General features: G+C 45.5%; 1 protein-coding gene across 3 annotated transcripts in view; it reads right to left on the bottom strand.

The window, feature by feature from the left end:
- Positions 1–21698, bottom strand: part of PRKN (parkin RBR E3 ubiquitin protein ligase) — a 1257866-nt gene that overhangs the window by 32343 nt on the left and 1203825 nt on the right. For all 3 annotated transcript variants that reach the window (XM_057738154.1, XM_057738155.1, XM_057738156.1), the window contains one exon: positions 3769–3852. In XM_057738154.1, the coding sequence (XP_057594137.1) occupies positions 3769–3852 (84 nt within the window). The remainder of the gene's footprint in view (positions 1–3768; positions 3853–21698) is intronic.

Here is a 21698-nt window from a genome sequence, read left to right as displayed (position 1 = left end):
TGCCCTGCACATGGAAGGCTGAATCCAGTGGGCTGTGTCTCTTTGGCCCCTTGTGGCTGCCTTTCAGTTGGGTGCGGCCAATGGGAGACGTCAGCAAGAGACCAGAGGGTGAGGGGGAGAAGTCGAGGTGTTGGTCCTCACTCCCCTCTGGCTTTGGGTCCATTTCCGGCAATGCTGGACTTCCCACGAGTGCACCTCCGGTCGGAGCTCCTCTGTGGCTCCAGCTCTTGAGGTCGGTCCCTGCGACATGCTGCTTCTTCCTCGTGTCCCTTCAGGCCTGGGGCAATCGTAGTTCCCCTGATGCTGGACTCTGAGGCCCTCCACATCGATTCTGGTTCTTGTGACCCTTGCCCACCACCGGAGGTCATCTGTGACCCCTTAATTACTGTCTTTTCATGTGCCCTTCTGAGGAGGACCCTGAGTGGAGCAGAGACTTAGGGAAACATGGCAAACTCCAGTTGCCTTCTTTTCTCAGGCAATAGTGAACCAGCAGACTTTTCCAGTTGGTTGGTCCATTCACTTCATTTTCAAATAAGAGAAATAGGAGGCTGGTCCAGTATTCAGGAGCTCCAGGTAGGAAGGAGGCTCATTTCAGAGAGGTCCTGCTGCAGGGCCGTCTCTTCCTGAATTCTCTCTTGGATAACCCTGTCTGGAATTAAAGGTTCCTTCTCTGAATTCCTATCATATTGATTGTGCAACCTTGTGGCATCTAATAAAGTAATATAAACTGCATGAGAGCAGAGAGTTAATCCCCAGAGCCCAGAACAAAGCTGAACCCAGTACAGGTGTTTAATGCTATTGAATGAATGAAAAAATGCCTTTTTCTTTAGAGATGCCACCGTGGAAAGGGAATATTGCCAGCCATTCCTGTAAACAACGAAAGTTGCCCCAAATCAAGCCAATGGCCACTGAATCTGCTCCCTCCCCCGTGACAACAGATCCTGAGGGGAATTCAGGATGGAGAAAACCAGGAAACGTTCTGTGCTCTGGATCCTGGTCCTAGATAGTTAAGATGCATATCAAAGGAATAATTTCAGGGCCCAGGCTCTTTTATCTTCCCATACATAGAAAAGCACTAAAATCATTAACTTGAGAGGTCTGTTTTGTGTGGCTAGCCATACTCTTTTGATGTTTGACTACATTTTTTTTTTCAGCCAAAAAACTCCTATATATCCTGGATCCTCCCTTATCTCTTCGGAGCAGTTCTTCAAAACTATCTAAGAGGCTGTCTCCTGGCTATAGTCCTCAGTAAGTTCCCCAAACAAAAACGGAACTCACAGCTTTTAGGTTGTGCATTTTTCTTCTCTGGACACCACCATCACTCAACAAACATCTATTAAATGTCTATGCACTGAGTACTGTCTTCCGCCTGGGGTGCAGGGATGGACAGAATGATCTAGCTGAAGAGAATATTGCCTCTGTACCTTTGTCCGTTCGCTGCCCTCTGCTGGAATGTCCTTTGTCACCCCTATCCCACTGTTCTCTTGACAAACTTTGACTCACCCTCCGTGACTTTTCCAGGGAAGCATTATACAAAGCTATGTTCACTAAACTTTGTTTTAGCATATTACTGTCATTATCTGTTTTCCTGTAAGTCTCCCCAGTGGCTCCCCTATGAGCCTCTGGAGATAAATGTGCTTATCTGCATCTTTTTAGAGAGTCTAGCAAGATGCCTGGCCTGTAGAAAAGCTCAGTTTAGCGCCTTCTATTTGATGGTGTTTGCAGACACAGGCCTCTTGGTACTGGTCATCTGTACGTAAGGGCAGCTCTAACTTTATTCCTCCCGTATTTGAGTTTCTTTTCTTTTTTCAGTTTGGGCTACCTTAGCTGTTAACAACAAGGTTGGTTGGTTCCTCCTGAATGAGGAATGAAGGGGATTATCAGGTGCACCAGGCACTGGACAGCGTTAGGTTAAGCAGTGCTCTTCTTCACCTTACCGCCACTGTTTTCAAGTAAGCAAATGTTAGGTTACCCCTTCTTGGAAGACTTTGTCCACTTCTATTATCACAGGAGCAAGTGGGTGTAAATCGCTGGACCACACCCATTTCCCAGAGCATCAGCCTCTATTCTGGTCTAACCTTTCTGGTCCTGCGGCAAGGGGGTGGGGGTCTCAGGGTCATCATTATTCCCGACATCAGGACCCAGTGAGCTTTCATTTGAGTGCCCTGGAGCTAAACTAAGTCACCGGAAAGAGCATTTGTTGCCTCTGCTACAGAAACAGCAATTCAGTCCTAAAGCTCTCAATAAGCTCAAGGCCAACATTTTAGAGGTGCTGAGAAGACTGGAATTCACTAATTGTGTTTCTTTAGTTATGCTAATATTGAGTAAATACGTCTACAGAATACCTTATAGGGATTCACTTCTTTATGCTCTCGTTTTAGAGCATTCTGGTATTTAAAATTCTCAACCATGAAATTAAAATGTTCTGGAAGGTCTATGTCTATTCATGAGGTTGCTGTCAATACAACGACTGAAGGATTTATCTGGGTAGATGTGGTGTTTATGCCCTCGTTAACATCTCTATCCGGACAAAAATAACGAGCGAATCCATCAACCCTGCTGAAGTTTTTATTCCTTTCCCCTAAGGTTTGGCTGATCATAATTAATAAATAAAAGAAAATATATTTGCATTTCCCTAAGCCTGATATAGCACTTTAGAGAGTAAGGCTCAGCAAACACGTTCTTTACCTAATCAAGACGGAAATACAGTTTAGCATGGTCCATGATACAGTAAGCAGCTCTTTGCAGGAAACCCTCCTCAGCAGGAAACCCATTTTCTTGTCAATTTAGCAAAGCTACATTATAACTAACTATGAAAGCAGGTGCCTCTAAGCCCTACTCATCTCTGGCCCTAGCACACCTATTAAATCTTTTGACCACACAACACCTTGCCGAACCTGTTGGTTCTTTCCATAGATCAAAGAAGGAGAAATGAAGAGGTAATTAACAGATGACCAGATCTCTTCCCTAGCTTCCCCTGCAGTAAACTTTCGAACAAACTGTGTGAACAAGAACAAGACAACATGGAAAGGAAGATCACAAGGAGTTGACCAGCCTGCGTACGGTGGAGGATGGCAGGGACTCTGATCCCCCATCTCTGTGATTAACTGAGATTACGTCCCCTTTTCCCTTTAAAACTTTCATAGCCAAGCAGACTCCTCAGAGATGTTTTCTGGGGGACACTGAGTCCACCACCTCCCCAGATTGCCAGCTTTCTGATTAAAATCAATTTTCCTCTCTATCAACAACTGCCTCTCCGGTATTGATTTTCTAGCAGTGAGCAGCCAGACCTGAGTTTGGTAACGATATTGCTAAAAAACCAATGATATCCTTGCATCATATGATACTTCTATCATGTCATTCATGGAGATAGTTTTCACCAAAGATTTTAAACAAAGGTACTTTTGAAAAAAAAAAAGTAATGCGAGGCTAGTATTGATTTCTCTGACTTAGAAATTGTTCAATGGCTTTTATCTCTCTTCTAAAGACTCCTCTGATCATGCTAGAGTCCTTATCCCTATTCCACTTACCTTTGGAAAAACTCTTACAGAAGTACCAACACACAGCACGTGGCCATTGGGAAGTTTGAAACTGGACCCCGAGGAAGGGAGTGGTTCTGGAGGGACAGATGGCCCCATCACCATGGCTGTAGGCTACTAGGCTGGTCCTTATTTTTTCAGATTGGGACCTTGGATGGTCTCTAGGAAACAGGTCTTGCCCCCACCCACAGCCTGAGCCCTGCTTTGAGGAAGGAAGAGGGCACTCTACCTGAGGGACTGTTCCTGAGGCTCCAAACAGGGCACTGCATTCGCCTTCGTGGTACGACTCCTTACAGTCCCGGCAAAAGACGAACTGCAGGAGAACACACGGGGGTTAGAGAGGGGCTTGCTGGTTGCATTTGGTCACAACATGTTTTTCTTTTCCAAGCTCATTCTATCCCTGCCTCTGACTTGGGTGACGGTTTCTGTGCCAAATTCCTTTTTGCAAAGAGAAATAAAGTCATATTTTGATGAAATTGTTCACTCTTTACTAAAGAATGTTCCAAGCACTGCAGCAGGGTTTCAGAAATGAATGTCACACTTCCTCTCTTCGAGATGTTTCTAGCCTAGCAGAAGAGACGGTAATGCAAAGAAATACTGTGTTATTGGTGTTAGAATATAAGGAAAACAATTTCACTCAAGAATTTCACATCTAACATTTGTTTACATACATAGAGGATTTATACATCCATGTTACGGACTTATTTTTGTATTGAAAGCCTATTGTGGAAAGAAGAACTGGGCTGTCATGGGTTGAATTTTACACCCCACAAATTCACATGTGGAAGTCTTAAGCCCTGATACCTCAGAACGTGACTGTATTTGGAGACAGGGCCTTAAAGAGGTAAGTAAGGTAAAATGAGAGTGGGCCTAATGCAATGCGACTGGTGTCCTTATAGAAGGACATGAGGACACAGACACACAGGGACTGAAGAAGACCATGTGCGTGCGATTGAGGGAGGAGGTGACCCACTGTGAGCCCAGGAGAGAGGCCTCAGAAGAAACCAATGCTGTGGGCCCTTGTTCTCGGACTCTCAGTTCCTGTTGTTTAAGCCCCTGGCCCCAGGAAGCTCACGCATGGGCTGAAGTGAAGCTTCTCCCAAGTGACCGTGCTCCCTTCAGAGTTCACAGCTCCTTTTGGGATGGAAGGGCCGAGGAGTCGAAGGCCCTCCACCCTTCACCTGATGGAGAAGGAGGCTGGAAGAGTGAATGCTGGAAGAGGAAGCTGTCCTACGACGGCCTGGAATCACTGGGCCCCTTGGGAACGAACTTCCCACCCCCCAGCCCTGCTCTGGAGGTGCTCTGGTGGCCGAGGGCGTGGGCTCTGCTGCCTGACAGACTGGAGTCATCACCCCATCACTTGACAACCAAGACTCCTTGGGACAGTGCCTTGGCGTCTGTGCCTCAGTCTCCTCCTCTGGAAAACCAGGATAACGGAGATAGCTGTCTCACAGGACCCTCAGGAGAGGCAGGCGAGATCACACACGCTAAGTGGCTGCAAGCAGCCCTGGCACAGGATATGTCCTAAGCTTTAGGAGATGCCAGCCAGGCACTGCTCTTCCCCTACCTTATTTCACAGCTGGAGAAGGACTTGCTTCACTAGAGAACTGGTTCCCTTCAATGACCATTTATTTTACTAGTTGAGGAGTAACATCTCTCACAGCAGAAGCTGTATCCGGAGATGTTCTAGCCAAGAAGAGAGTACGGTGAACTAGTACGGCGTGTGGGTGATGATGGTGGTTTTAGAGAACAGGCCCAGCATGACCTGATACTCTTCCCTTTGAGAGGTGGGCTCTATATCCCTTCTGAGTAAATCTGGATGTGTTGACTGCCTGGCCAGTGTTACGTGGTATAAGTGGTGCTGTGCCACTTTTGGGGCCCAGGCCTGAAGAAATTGGCATCTTCCACTCTCTGTCTCTTGGGACATTTGCTCTTGAAGTCCGGACACCCACGGAGAGGCCCAAGTGGAGAGCAACTGAGGCCCCCAGCCAGCGGCCAGCACAGACTTGCCAGCCTGTGTCTGAGCCGTATTTCGAGTGGATCTTCCAGCTCCCAGATGGGTTGCCTCAGCTGAGCCCACGTGGAACGGAGACAAACTGCCTGCACAGGGCTCTGTCCAAATTACAGATTTGTGGGCAAAAATGAAATAAAGCAAAACAGGAACAAGATTCTTGCTGTTGTAAATCACTAAGTTTTGGGGTGTTTTTCACACAGCAATTGATAACCAACAAGGCAATGGCATCAGATGTCTGGAAGCCTCAAAAAAGTTCCAGGGGCTTGAAAGTTCTCAAATTCATATTCTATAGCATCAGCCACAAATTTAGCTCAGTTTTGCTTAAGATGAGACTGATTTGAACTGATAAACAAACCCCCAAACAAACAGGGTATGGAAAAAAACCCAGCTTTATCCTAAAATACATCACCACTCCTCCTCGCCTCAAAGCAACAGCCCTTCCCAGACATTTTTTTCCTTCATGTTGTTTCCACCATGGAAACAGAGTCCCCTCCATCCCCATGGTCACTTTCTTGTTTTAACATCTCATCTGAAAATCATTTTAATCTCAGGACACAACAAACAAGAAAGACAAGTATTGTATACAGAAAAGGCTTCTTCTACAGCCATGTCACCATCTCTCTTCTCTCCAGCACTTTCAGAGTGTTATAGCTTTCTTATTTCTTCTCTCAGCAAAGAGACTGAACCCAGATTCTGTGGGATATAAACTTTCCTTAAAGGTTCATGTTGGGAGAGGAGGTGTGTGTCAGGATGTCCTTACACAAAGCACCACGACCACTGGGTTTTCATCTCTGACATTTTAATTTTCCCTGAACTGAAATCTAATCCAGTGAACAGTGAACGAATTGCATCCTAGAGTCCCTTCTTAAGATTTATTTATTTATTTATTTTTAATGTATCTGTGCATCTTTGGGTTTGCCTCAGACCCATCACTCTGTTCTTATGTTGAAAAACTGTGAACTGTATGGTTCAATCATTGAGAAGAGCTCACTGTGTGGCTTCACCCCACTGCTTTCCATGGAAGCAAGTCTGATCTCTTGGTGTGACAGGGAAAACGCTTCACATCTTATTAGCTCTTGGATGAGATATAAAATCAGTTTCATGGTAGAGGAACACCCTGGAGGTTGATCAGTTTGTCAGAATAAATAGGCTTTTCCTCACACAAAGACATTCAATTCCCTTTCATACCAGTACTACAAAGAAGATTATTTTAAAAAACAAGAAAAGAAAGAGCCTATAAAAATTAAACCCTTACCACTTCAGTATGGCAAAAGGCAAGTGAAAGCTAAAAAAAAGTGTTGGTGATAATTTAGCATTAATGCAGTTGCTAATTTGCTCCTATTCAGAGAGTATAACTTAAATTTAGATACATTGTGCTGCGGGCTTCCTAGTTAAATAACTCAGATCTGTCTCATACAAAATGAGGAAATATCTAGGTCTAATTTGATCTAAAAAAAGTTCAGGTTTTTAATTAGGTTATCCAGAACTCAAGACTGTCAACCGGGTGCTTGTAAAAATGCTTAACTGTGTACCAAGGAGCCCTGGGGTGCAGTGGGATCTTTGACATTTTTGAGGAAAAGCACAGTGAGACCCAGCATCTGTTGGACACTGTGAATTACTAACTCGAGGCCGTTCATGGTGTTAATGTAGGTTGTGTGACCCTCCTTTTGACGACATCGTGTTTTTGCAAAGCAGGATTTTTGGAGATTACTATGATAAAAAAGACAGTTACCAGCTGAACATCTCTTTTGAACCAGGAGATGTAGTTATTTAAGAATGAAACAAAAGTATTTTTTTCTTTCAATTTACATGAGCTGTTTTTTCAGATGACTGTGTAGTTGTTAAGACAGTAATTCTTACTATGTTATGTGGACCTAAATATTTAATAAACAGAACTGTTAGGCATTTCTTTTGGCCTAGAAGCACCAGGAGAAATTTACTGAGCCACTAAGGGCATGGTGAACAGAGGAAGTTTGGGAAACTCTGACTTAGGCAGATATAAAACTCCTTGAGATAGTGTTTCGGGTTTGTTTGCAAAAACTCCCAGGGGCACAGGGATCTCCAGAAAGCTTGAGAAGGAAACAGATCTGGCTCCAACGTTGCCACACTCTCTCTGCTGACCTGCCTGTCTCCTTTCTGGAGCACATGGGGTCCGGCTTTAACCAATAATGTAGAAGGCTGCAGTCTCCCCAGTGGCTTATTAGTCATTAACTGTGGGCGCTCATTTGCTGAGGCTCTTTTAGGATGCCTTGTGAGTAAATACTAACTGAATGGAAGAGACTGCCACATGTTTATATTGTATACTTTTCCTGGATTGTTTTCTTCGGAGATAGATCTGACAAATGCTAATAATTTCTGCAGTTTTTAAAAAACGAATTTTAAAAGCCTTTAAAAAATCATAGCAGTAATATATACTTATTCTATTGGTTCTCTAAACCCTATTCCCTTATCAGATTTGATTAAAAGCAATATCTATGGACCATCTTATCTTAGTGCCTATGATGTTAATTTCACGTGTCAACCTGGCTAGACTACAGTCTATTCAATCAAACACTGATCTAAGTTTCTCAGTGAAGGTCTATAAGATCTATAATCACTTTACTTTAAAGAAGTGAGGTGGTCCTAGGTCATCTGGGTGGGACTGATTCAATTAGTTGAAAGGCTTTTAAGAGCAGAATTAAAGCTTCCTCAAGAAGAGAGTTCACCTGTGGGCAACAGAGTTCCAGCCTGCCCTTCCTGGCAGCCTGCCCTGAGGATTCAGGGCTTGCCTAGGCAGCCCCGTAACCACTTAAGCCGATTCCTGGCACTCAATCTCTCTCTGTAGATACAGACATATTAGATATAGAGGTATTTATATACAAATATATACTAGATATCTACTATAGCTATATCTATAGCTATCTCTCTATATATCTGTAGATCTACGGGGACAGCTGAGCATGCCTAGATAATCTGTATCTATCTATCTATTGCCTACTGGTTCTGTCTCTCTGGTGAAACCCTGGCGGATACAGCTAGGCTCCTATAGGAAATATTTTACCAGGTAAGTTTATGTGTACCAGGTCAGTTATTCTTTTGTAAAAGAACTGATATTAAAAAACAACTATTTGAATTTTCTATGTTGTTTGAAAAATTGTAATTTAAATCTTTCCCCTTGTTTTTTGGTTTTTTTTTGGGGGGTGTGCTACACAGCTTGCGGGACCTTATTTTCCCAACCAGGGATTGAACCCAGGCCCCTGGCAGTGAGAGCACCGAGTCCTAATGACTGGACCACCGGGGAATTCCCTCCCCCTGTTTGTTTTTAATCTCAAGCACCCATAGGACAATGCATCTTAGAACGCAACACCAGGGACAAGTTAATCACTCCAAATAGTGTGATGGCGTCCCTTTGACCATGAACCTGGTGAGCTAGTACATTTTTCTCTTTGGAGTAGCTGCCTGTTTTGTTGGTGCCAAACTTCTCCCTTAACTGTAGTAATTAGCTCCACTTAGATGCCTAAGATGAAGTATACAATTTTAAGACAACTATTCAATAAAGGATAGGTTCAATAAGACAAATTTTTTTTCTAGTAAGTAATAGCCAAACTGTTCTTACCATTCAAGTCATATTTTTGCCTTGCAGTTAATATATGTTGAGTGTTTATTTGGGGGATGAATAAAAACTTGGACTTGGACAGCATATAAAAGAATAGCATATTGTAATTCATGAAATCATATAGTGATATTTGTATTTTTAAAAATCAGATATAATTTAGTGTTTAAAAGTAAGGCCTTTGAAGTCAGAGAGACCTGGAGTCAGAGGCCCTTCTCTACCATTTATTATCTCTGTGATCCTAACATCTCTTTGCTTTAGTTTTTTGCGTCTGTAAAGAAGAAATAATAAGATGATCAATATGTAATCCAGTTTCTGGCACACAGTAAACATGAGAAATGGTTTTCTCATGGAGTTACGATGTTTCATAAGCAAAAATATTCTATAGAAAAGTAAGGTGATAGTTAAGTACCTTGTTAATTAAAGCAATTCCCAATATATTCATAACTGCTGTTGTTCCGTGAAGCCCTGAGTGAAACTGAGGACCTCCTGGTAAGTGCCAAGCCCCTTGGCAACTCCCCATAACTGTGGTAGAGAAAGTGGTACTGACCTCTTGTTCCTCTAGTACATGCAGAGGTGTCATCACTGTCAGTCCCCTTAGGAAATCCCGTACTATCATACAGCTAAATGAACTGCCTCTCATGCTTATCATTTAGTATCATGTCAGTAGACAAGTCATTTGATTGATGTTTGAGTTTGATTTCCCATACGCCCATAATGGAGACATTCAAAAGGAGATGTATGTATGTTTTCTCTTTGGAAGCGTAAGAAGGGATCAGATGAACAGCCTCCAGTGCAATCAGAACATTCAAGTGGCTGCTGATCAATAAGGTTGAGAGCCAGTTGGTACCTATAAGTGATGACCCTCAAACTAAGAGTTTGATCCTCAAAGTTGAATGATCTCTATACGAAAGCCCAAAGTTCTTTGTGCTTGTTTTCTATCATGACAGCATCTATTATGAAAGCGTTTTATTACGTGCCATTTATTTTCCTTCCACAGCTCTGAAGTTCTGTGTTAAAAGAACGGGAGAGAATCAAATACCTTCTCAGGACCCCTTACTATAGTCAAGGGAAACATCAAAACCATGCAGCACACATTTGTGCTTCGCTGGGAATACATGAAATATTTTTCTTTTAGGTGTGTGACTTTCCAGAAGATGGCAGCAGTGATATATGAGATTCAGCCCCAGCGTGTTAAAGAGTATATCAAAAGCGCAAGGCTCCCCGTGGGGTGACTAGCCGCTAATATATGCAAAACTGGTTCTGACAAGACAGTGCCACAGAACGGAAATGATGTTAGATTGTAATGCACTAAAACACAATTTTGAAAGGAAGAAAGTCAGGTTATTTCCTTTCAAGCACACAATGTCTTAAAATCACAGAATCTCATGGTGGGAAGCAGTCTTAAACTGTGTCATGCTCTAAATGCAAACAGACTATGACAGTATTTCACGTGCAATCTCCAAATGGCTAAACGTAAATAATTTCAAGGAAGCTGAAGAGAGTTCAGTAGCTGAATTCTTTTGTGTTTTTCAAATTCTATACAAATCATCAAGGATGGTTAAACAATGCCGTCTAGATTCCCACAAAATACTGTGACATCTACATCCCACCCCATCCCCTGAATTATTTGTCTTGGGTTTGCTACCACGAAAAGTCCCCTATTATCCTTGGTTTAATTTCTATTCATGGGAGCTCTTAAAAGAACTCTGAAAACTCCCTTTTGCTAAAGCATGATGATCTCATCAAGCACAAGTATGTATCCATTCAGTCTTTTGGTTGTGCAGAGTCTTAATTTATACACTTGCTGTGAGTACCATCTAATGGGAAACTTTATTACCATCTGTCTCAGAACCTATTAGAGAAGATGAGCTCATACAGTAAGAGACTGTATCCGCCAACCTACTTTCAACAGGGCTGACCTTGGAACCTTAAATTAAGAGAGGTGCCTAATAAATGCTCCGGACGGTGGGGGTGGTGCTCCTGGTGATGGTACTGCTGGGAACTGAACTGTGCGATGCAGAATTACAGACTAAAATATTTGAACTCATTTCCTACTTTAAAATATTTATAGTTTTTTCAAACTTAAAAATGTTTGTTGGCCATTTATTTTTCCTTTATTGAAAGCAGCTTTATTGGGATACAATTCACATGGTCTGGGTTTAAAAAATGGTTTATGTATTTTTTGAGTGAAGAATACATGCGCACAGCACAAATTCAAAAGGTGCAAAAGGCAAGCGGTGGAAAACAAGTCTCCCTCCTTGGTCGGCTTACAAAGCTTTCCAGAGACGATCACTGTCATCTGCGTATATAAAAGCTATTTTGAGACTAAAAATGGAATATAGAATATTGCTTTATGTAATGGGCTCTGCACCTTGCTTTACCATTTAATACATTTACAGCCCATCCTATATCAGTGCCTGTTGAGCAACCCCAAGCAGCTGAATTCTTCCTCAGAAGCCGCACGATATTCAAGTTGATAGATGTGTCTTAATTCATTTAACCAGCCCCCTACAGATGCGCATGCAGGCCCTTTCCAATATTTTGCCGTTGTAAACAAAGCTGCGGGGAACGTCCTTCCCCATAGGTCATTCTGCACATGTGAAAGGAAATCTGTAGGATGAATTTCTAGACGTGAGATAGCTGCATCAAGGGTGTTCCAAGTTTACATCTTGGTTGCTTTTGTGAGCCTGCTCTCCGTGGAGGGTGCGCTGGTCCCATGCCCTGCAGTGAGATGTGTGAGGGAGAGCCGATAAAAGACCTTCTTTATCCACGTTGGATTTCTGCAAAGATACGTTCCTGGCCAGAGAAATAGCTCCGAGCCACTTTTGAGTCCTGTCCAGCCAGCTGCACCAGGGTCAAGAGTGGCCTGCGGCTGCCCCTCCCCCCCCCCCCATCATTTCCCTGCTCGCCCTGCCTGGGCTCTGAAACAAGGCACTCGGAGCCTGTCTCCTCCTTCTGTGGACTGCCCTGAATTTGTCCTGCTTGCTGGAAAAGGACTCTAAGTGAATTTTAGCTTTGGTGGCTTTAAACACTGACAGTCAACAAATTGAAGGTCCAGGTGAGGGAGGAGAAAACAGGAGACGAGGGTGTGGCATGGCTGTCCTGGGCCTTAGCTCTGAGAATAGACTCAGCACCCCTGCCAGGAGGACAGCAATGACAGCAGCCGGGCAGGGGCCCTGGGGGGCGCGTGACAGGTGTGAGTGATGGAGTGACCCTCTCTTCTGGAGCCCCTGCAGCCCCCCACACTTCCTGTCTCACTCTCTCTCGCTGTAACCATTTTAAAGAAGGATTCCCGTGGTCCGTCCCCACCCCCATCCTCCACATTCCCAACTCCCTCCCTTACTTCATGACTGCCCTTGTTTCCAAAGGCTGAAGTGGGATTTGGCTGCAAGCTGGGACTCTGATGTTCACAGCATCCGTGTTCCGCTAAACAAACTTCTTGGTGGGTAAATTTCCGCGTCTAACTGAAGACTCCCTTTAACATCTTGCAAGGCTGGCTCAATTTTGCTTTCCAATCAGCATTTCCCAGACCTTCTGGAGCATTTGGCTCCTTCTAGAAATGGAGCACTGGTCACAGAGTATCAAATTCAACACCACTTTCAAACACTGCCATTCATTAGTGGACCCATTCAAATATTGCCATTAATTAGTGAACATGTTTGAATATGGCCATTCATTAGTAAAACGCACAGCATATGTCTTCTATAATTTTTAACTGGTCTCTAATCCTTGTGACCTTATCATTTACAATCTGTAGCTAAGGCACTAGACACTGTAAAAATGATTACACTCTGCCAGTCAAAATGTGAAATCCAAGCCATATGGCAGTTTGAGCCCAATTTGTCCCATGTGCCTGTGGGCATCCTTCTGCTTGCTAGCGTAGCAGGGGAGATGAACGCGACTCTTGAACACCTGCGCCCAACCCCAGGCAACTCCGGGCTGGGTCAGCTTTGGAAAGGGGCCAACGGTGTTGGCGGCACCCCCACTGGCACATCTTAGAGACGTTTGTCTTTGGAGGTTTTGCAGCTTGTCAGTGGTAGATAAATCAATCAAAATTATACATCAAGCCTTTACTGCGTGCTGGGCAGTTTTATAGGCATCTTGGGAGCATACCTGTTCCTGCCCCTCTCCCCAAAGCCTCAGCCAAAAAGGTCAGGGGATTTTTTTCTCCAGTACTGTCTCTTTCTTATATTCCTCTATTAAACGTTTGTCTCTCCAGGAAACTATTCTCACGTACCCCCTCTTCTAAACGAAGAGGGTTTGTAACTTATCATCCTTGCTTCCCCCAGACGCAGTGTCTGGAACATAATAGGTGATCACTGTCTGTTTGCCACATGCCAGGCGCCCAGCTCAAGGGGCTTACAATGCTGTTGGCCAGACAATGCTTGCAGAGAACAAAAGAGCTGGAGGCACAGTAGCCTCGAGTTGCGTGCTGAAGTGCCCAGGGATGCATGTTTGCAGGAACCCCCAGAGAAGAGCCCCGGGTGGGCTGGAGCTTGGCAGCAGTGGCACTGGTTTCTGCCCCCACATTCCATTCCCTCCTCAGGCAGTGGTTCTAACATCAGGCTGGCCCCTCACCTCTCTGCCAACAACTTGGAAAAATCTCTCCCCTGTTCCTGACCTCCTTCCTAAGCTACAGTGGCTGCCTGCTGCCTATTTCCATGTGGAAAGGGTGCAGTCTCCTTAAATTCACATCAACTCAAATCCCATGTGATCATTGTAGAAAAGAAGACTGGGATGAAAGAGCAGGAATTCAAAAAGTTAACTTGAGGGGTAAGAGTAGGGCGCCCAGGAGGAGGGGGCCCTGCACACCTGTACGACCACACCTGTCTGGGGCCGCCCCTCCTCCTTTCCTGCTCTCTTCACTCGCAGAGCATCCAGTCACTCTTAAATGCGCAGCACAGAGCATTCTCCTAGAATTAGTCCTATTTATAATACCAAGGCTAACAGAGCAGTTGTCACATAGGCGGGATGTACAGACATTTGTAAAACGAATGAGCGGTAGGAGCTGGAAAACTAAACTTCTGAGAAGCACAAGGAGAGCCCGGTGTCACGGGAATCCAGCCATGAGGAGGTTGGCCCAGGGGACAGGAGGAATAAGACCAAGACATTTTTGGTCCCATGGTGCAATTAGTAGCTAAGTTCAGAAGCTAAGGGTCCAGGGAGGATGGAGCAGAGAAGGCTTCACAACAGAGGGGTCTGAATTGGTTTGAAGACAGAAAAAGAAAAGGGGCATGAAGATGCTGGAAAGGAGGGGGTGGGTAGGAGTGGGAGGAAAGCCTTGGAGGAAGTCAAGGCCAGGAAAACCTGAACACTCCAAGACTGTGGTTTAACAGGACGACGGCTGGTTTTCAGCTCATGGGAAGGCAAAATCCTGGCATAGCAATTTGCCGACGAGAAGGCTGTCTGAAGGAGATTACGTCTGATTGGCGTGATGCCAGCTATCACTCTTCTGGAGTCAAGAAGAAGAGGAGAGCTAAGGATGGAGGAGCCTGGAACCGCCATTGTCAGTCAGGAGATGACCCTCGAATCGAGGGAAGCCCAGCCCTGCTGAGGAGCCCACTGCTGTAATGGCACCAGCCTCTGCTTCCCTGTGACTTCAAATGTGGTCACAGACCAGCAGCATCGGCACTGCCTGGGAGCGTAAGGCGGAACCTCAGGCCCTGCCCAGAAGTGCTGAGTCAGAATCTGCATTTTAACAAGGTCCCTAATGGCCTGTGTCCAGGTTAGAAGCACCGCTCGAGCTCATTCATTCAATGAAAATTCACGGAGCACACGCACTGTGTGCCAGGCCCCCGAGGGCATACAAGGATGTGTAAGATACAATTTTCCTGTGAGTCACAGTTCACCCCTTCCTCACTGACTCCCTCCCTCTACCCAATTTATTGAGAACATACGACGTGCCAGGTGCCAAACTAGGCAGTGTGCGTGGTGAACACGTTGGGCGCTCTTCTTGACCTCACTGAGTTTGTATTCAGCTGCGCCCTAACCGTCACGGTGGACAAGGTTTTGGGGGAGCACAGGAGGTGAGCATCCACCAGCCAGGGCAGCCAGGCTGGGTCTCCAGGAGGAAGTGGAGAGGAAGCTGAGACTTGACTGCATTTGATCAAATGATGCATCCCTGAATGGTGCTCATTCCGGGTTTGGGACTCTGTAAGTGCTGAGGGCTTTCAGGGCGAGGTGGACCTTTTTCCTCTGGAGCCCTGAGTTGGAGGTGCTGAAGTGAGGCAGGAGAGTAGGGGGCGCGGACAGGAGGCGGAGCGAGGGCCAGGGTGGGAAGAGGCTGTGGATTCCTGTTGGGTGGCCGGGGCAGGATCAGGGGCTGCAGTGGTCAGACTGAGCCAGGCTTGGAGCCCCAGGGAGCTGCAAAGCCTCAAGCACCCCCGGCATGGCTAGTTAGACAGTCAGGCACAGGGCAGTGGGAGAAAACACTCAGAAAATCAATTTTGGCCAGTGGGATTGCATTGCTAATAAAACCCAGCAGGAATAGACTCTGCCAGTGTAAGTCTGCAGCATTTTTGTCTTTTTGATTTGGAATCCATTGGCAAAAGGACAGAGTCTAGAACAGAGCTGTCCATTGACATAGGAGTAACTTAGAATGTTCTAGTAGCCACATTAACAAAGTAAAGAAGAAACAGGTAAAATAAATTTTAATATTTTATTTAACCCAATATACCCAAACTGTATTTTCAACATGTGACCAATGTCAAAGGTGTTATTTGAGATTTTTTTTCATGGAGTCTTTGAAGTCTGGTGTGTATTGAAGGCTCACATCATCTCTTTCAGATCAGCTGCCTTCCAGTTGCTCAGCTGCCTCATGTGGCCGGCGGCTACCACATCGGACAGTGTGGCTCTAGAACTCTCTAGTCTGAGGGTTACTTGGATGAGGTAGACAGCCAGCTTAGGTAGCACAGAACAAAAAGAAGCAGAGCACGTCCATACGGTATAAATGAGTAGGACAAGGTGAGGCGGGGGACAAGAGATAATAAGAAAATTAACCGTGATAATGGAAAGACATTAGATTTTTTCTAATAAAGGATGCTCTTCCCTTTTAGCTTTTGAAAGACTCACTTTGTACTGTGATGTAGGAGAGATGTGCAGAAACAGAAAATCAGAGATAAGAAAATGTGGTGTAACTGTCTACAATGGGAGGGTGTAAATTTTCCTGCCACACATGGTGAGTTATTTGTGAAATGAAAGTCAAAAAAATCAGAACTGACCTCAGTTATCTCTAAGCTTCCTGGTGTCTTTGGTGCCTGATTTACCCGCTGGCTCACTTTGTCAAATCTTGTACCAAGTACAGATAGCGTCCAGACCATTAATCACGGAGTAGACTGTTGACCGAATTGTTGCAAACACATACCCGCTTCTGAGGTCTGCAACCCTATCCTTCCTTTAAGTGACGATATAGGATGAACTTAATAAATGTAAAGCCATAGAATGCCACAATTCTAGTCACATTAGTTGGACCCAGTATGACCACAGTCTCCTAATTTAGCCAACCAAGGGGTTTAGGTGAGGGACTTCTGCTTTTAGGTGTAAAGTATCAGGCCAGCACCTCGAGTTTGGAAGCCTCTGTCCACATGATTTTAGAAGAGGACTTTCATGTGCCGTAGTTTAGGTAGATCCTGGCAAATCAGGTAAAGGTCACCCTATCAAAGAGCAGTAACACTGCAGCACTTAAGAATTAATGTCAAAGGTTAAAATCGTGACTTGGATTTCATCCTTGAAGTCATGAATTCACTAATGGCAGAAGCTGAAACAAATCTCACCAAGTTCCCATCACTACATGAAGTTCTTGCGGGCACGTGGCTTTCGGATGCTGGAGGCTGGTCTTCCCTATTTAAGGTTTTCCTGGCCCACCAGTGCTCTCTGCCCCAGGACCTGTGCCCTCAATTATTATTCATGAATATTCCTGCTCAGAAAGGAAGAGGAGAGCCGAGAGATGTTCATTCACACACCAGTCTCCGCGGGGCTGAGACAGTTAAGGCTCCTGTTGATGTTGGTAACACGTCTTAAGGAAGGTTCCCAGCTCTTAATAGTGGCAGGAGCAAAGCGCCCTTATCCTGCCTGACGGGCATCCGTGCCCTGATGAGCAGACAATGGTGAGAGCCCTCCACGCTTAGAGAGCTGATTCCCTCTGTGGCCCTGCCAGCGGCCCCACCTCCATCAGGGCAGCGCCAGGGCTCCTCAGGCCGCGTGTGAGCGCAAGATAACGCCCGCCTAGGGGTGATGAGAGCCCGGCGCCTTCAGCGACCTGAAATCCGTTATCTCCCAGCAGCACACATCTTGCGGAGTCTTACTAAAATGAAGTAAATCCCAGATGAATAAGACTACCCCCTGCCCCCCGCCCCCCACCGCCTATGTATTTTTTTCTGCTGATTTTATTGCTTTGCGGAGGAAGTAGAAAGCCAGCTAATTAAGTGGCAGCTAAAGAGTGAGTACCTGGACTCTGCCACAGAGCTGCTAAGATAATGGCAGATTGCAGGAGAGTGAAATGAAATATCGCCACTGCTGCCTCTTGGCCAATACCCTTCTTTTCTGTAGCCGAGAGACGTTCATTAAGCCAAGTAACGGTGAACAGAGGAGTGTGAACGGCTCACTTCGCGGCGCCCCCTTCCTCCCTCTCAATTTGGCAGCAGAGAATTTAGGGCCACGGGGCCCTCACAGAGGGCACGGATCACCTTCAGGGTGGGATGGCCCCTTTTCCTCTGGCATCCTCACTCACGTTGGGACATAATGTTATTCTGAAGTAAAGAGAACTGCCCCACACCTTGGATCATGCCAGCCACAGTGGGCATTCAGTGAATATTTTTAGGGATAATTATAAGAATCTAATGCCTTATTCTTTGAAATCCCATTTTTGCCTCTGACTAGGATCAAATTTTCAAAAGGCTAATAGCTCCTAAAGGAACCTTTGCTGCTACGATCCTGTGGGGAGACAGAAAACTGCTCATGGGCTCCGTTGTTTGGAGTGGAATCATTTCCTGGTTCCACGAGCTTCTGTTGAGAGGCTGCATGGTGCTGGGCCGTGCGGCGCTGGGGCAGGAGCACAGAGGCAGGATGGAGCCTCCAGCAGGTGACATCTCTGGGGAGATGCGTCCTCTCCTCTGCGGCCTCCCCCGACGTCCTCCTTTGCCCAGCAAACCTGTGCTAGTGGTTCTCTGAAGTCACTCTGGGCAGATTCCCTGACGCCCAAGCCTGGCTTCGCGGCTCCTCTGGCTGCTCCCCCGCCCGGTACCGGCTCCTCATTCCTGTCACCTGCCCCAGGTGTCTCCCGACCCATCACCCCCTCTGGACCCGAGTTTCCCGAGGGCAGGAGCGCAGCGGTGCTCGCCCAGGTGTCCCGAGCTCCACCTTTCCCAGCACCTGGCCCAGAGCAGGTGCTTCAAAAAGGCTTATTCAGGTTATGAGGAGAGAAGAATACCAGCACCTACACAGATGATTACACTACGAGGCGAAAATGCCATGACAGGGGTTAGACCCTTCCTGAACTAGGGGTGGTTGGCACTCTCTGCAAGGCTGGCCAAATTCCACAGCCTGGTGACACTTCGGGTCTTGAAGGCTGAAGGGATGAACTCAGGTGAGAACAGAACAGTCCCACAAATGGAGGCAATATTATCAACGTCCACGAGCTCAGAGAGAGACGGAGCAAGGCTTCCTGTCTCAGTGACCCTGACGGCAACAGCGAGTTCCAGTTGAGATCCACAGTTCAGACGACAAAACCGGGTCAGCTTTCCCTCTGTTTACATCGCCCGTGCTCATCTGCTTCTATGACTCCGTGTTTGGGGGAAAGGGTATCGTGGTATCTCCTTCCTGCATGATGACACGACGCGCCATGAAACATTCACAGGAAGGCTGTGTCTTAGGAGGGAAATGCTCCTTCCAAAGAAGTCACCGGAATTGTGCAGATGGCCACGGCTTCCTCTTAATTGCTACAGAGAACCTGACACCTTCCTTCTTCAAGGCAGCAGCAACTTCTAAACAACCTAGCAGTGCAAGGTTGTACAACTTGGGTTGGAGTTCCAGCAGAAACGTATACTCTCCTTTGGAGTCTTAAAAAAAGTGGAATGAATCCTTCTCCTATTGGGATGGTCTGACGTAGGTTGTTTCTTTCTAAGTTTCGTTGAAGGCAGGAGGATGGAGGACATGATAAAACTGCTTCTGGCCACCTCCTCAGCTCTGTGACTCTCTAGCCTGCACACTGGTCTGTGTCCCACGTGTCTCACAGGCCTTCACTTGGGTGCAGACAGAGCAGATTGCTTGGCATGAAACCGGCTTTGTCACACAATGACAAGATTTACAGTGGGATTTGGGGGGAAGCCCATTAATTGTTATTTGTTGTCTCATGCTCCTGTACCTCTTTTTCAAGACTGCTGCTCATTTGTGGCAGCTCCAGCTGCCACCGAGTGCCTTTCCTCAGAAGCGGGCTTCACGATCAGTATTCCTGGCTGTTTTCTAGGGAATGTGAACAGGAACCAAGGGTCTTCAAGGACTCACAGGTCAAGTTTCACACCCCTGGGCGAGTTAGGAAGAGGCAACGGGATTAGGAGGGTTAGCTGCAAATTTACACCTATTGTTTTCGATATGGCCGTTAAAATAGTGGATTTTTAAAAAGTGGATGTTTGCTCCTGTCAGTTTTTAAAATTAATTAATTGGCTGTGTTGGGTCTTCATTGCTGGGCATGGGCTTTCTCTAGTTGCGGTGAGTGGGGGCTACTCTTCGTTGCGGTGTGCGGGCTTCTCATTGTGGTAGCTTTTCTTTTTGCTGAGCACAGGTTCTAGGAGCGTGGGCTTCAGTAGTTGTGGCACATAGGCTCAGTAGTTGTGGCACACAGGCTTAGTTGCTCCTTGGCATGTGGGATCTTGGATCTTCCCAGACCAGGGATCGAACCCATGTCCCCTGCATTGGCAGGTGGATTCTCAACCACTGCGCCACCAGGGAAGTCCTCTCCTGTCAGTTTTGAAAGATACACTTTACTTTCCTGAAGGGGATTGTTAAGTTAGTCTCAAGTCTCAAGTAAATATGCATCTGATACATGTTCATGCTGGGAATAAATTGTGAACCTGAGACACTGGTAAGTAGTCTGTGGACAGGAATGATCTTTGTGATCCCCAGGATTTTTTTTTAAGCTCTTCATTGGAGTATAATCGCTTTACTGTTGTGCCAGTTTCTGCTGTGCAACAAGTGAATCAGCTGTATTTATACATATATCCCCACATCCCCTCCCTCGAGAGACTCCTTCCCATTTAGGGTTTTTTTTTTCCCTACAAATGCTTGCAATTTGATTTGACATAATTATTGCATTTGCAATGAAATCTTCCCACTAGTTTTCTTTTAAGTTATAAAGTTTGGTTTGATGCTTTTCGAAAGAAAGCCAACGCCACCACCATGGGCCTATTTTTGCCGTTTCTCAAATCTATCAAAAAAAAGTAAGGTGTCCAAGTTCTTTTTGGAGTGAAGTGTCAGCTCCGTGTATACGAACTTTTTTAACGCTCACATCACTGTAACTGATAGGACCTCGTTACTCTGATTCTCCGACCCGTGACCTAAGTCATGCCTGTAACATCACTAACAGCGGGGCTTTGAGCGCAACGTCTCAGGTACCACGACAAAGTGGCTTCTTAGTATTAGCTCAAAGGAAATGCCTTTCAGGCTAGTGACAATAAACTGACATGCAACATGCAATTTCTAAACTCCTTTATCCCCCAGTCATTTCCATTCCACTCAGGCCAGGTGGCTGCTTCTCTCTCCACGTTCAGTGATGAGCACTGTGGTAAGGCAAGCACAACTTGTTTCTGCCAATCTCTGCTCCTTCTGAGTCATGCCCCTTGCCATCACCGAGTTCTGGAATTTGAGAATCTGTAATCATTTCTTCCGATGATGAGTTACAATGTCAACACAATTGTGCCAACCTCAAAGAGCATGGAAATGCAGCCAGAACTAAGGAGGAATGTTTGGGCACTGCTGTGACAAGTGGGAAAAAACTTCCTGCCGCATTAGAGATGAGACTTACTTCGGCCAACCGAGGCTTTAGGTTCTTTTGATTTTCAAATAAAATGGAACTTTAAAGGACTTTAAGATGTAATTTTAATTTAAGGCTAAGAGTAATTTAATTTAATGGAAATCACATGTACGTAACAGCCTCTATAATGAGTACACTACATCTGTCATTGAAATTTCTTAATATTTGTGTAAACAAGGTTTCATAAGTTTTTACACCGAGTCAGTCATACCAACATTATTACAGTTTCTGAGAAATACGCTAATAGTAAGTAATTTTCAGTGAATCATACGTATAGAAAAGAGCTGCCTTGATGAACAAGAAATAATACTGTTTCTCATTTGGTAAAGGTGAAAAGAGGATGGGGTGGGTAACGGGCCAGCCCCGCTCCGCTGGCAGGAGGGACCCCACACAGTACAATGGTCTTCTGGGAGGTGAGACCACAGTGCTGGGTGGCTTAATTTCAAGATGGCATTAATTATAAAGAGAACCTTCAATTTCATAATAGGTTGACTACAGAAAGAAAAAACACTGCCATCATAAATG

This window comes from Hippopotamus amphibius, chromosome 6 (genome assembly GCF_030028045.1).
Source record: "Hippopotamus amphibius kiboko isolate mHipAmp2 chromosome 6, mHipAmp2.hap2, whole genome shotgun sequence".
NCBI classification, from domain to species: Eukaryota; Metazoa; Chordata; class Mammalia; order Artiodactyla; family Hippopotamidae; genus Hippopotamus; species Hippopotamus amphibius.
This window is presented reverse-complemented; position numbering and strand designations above follow the sequence as displayed.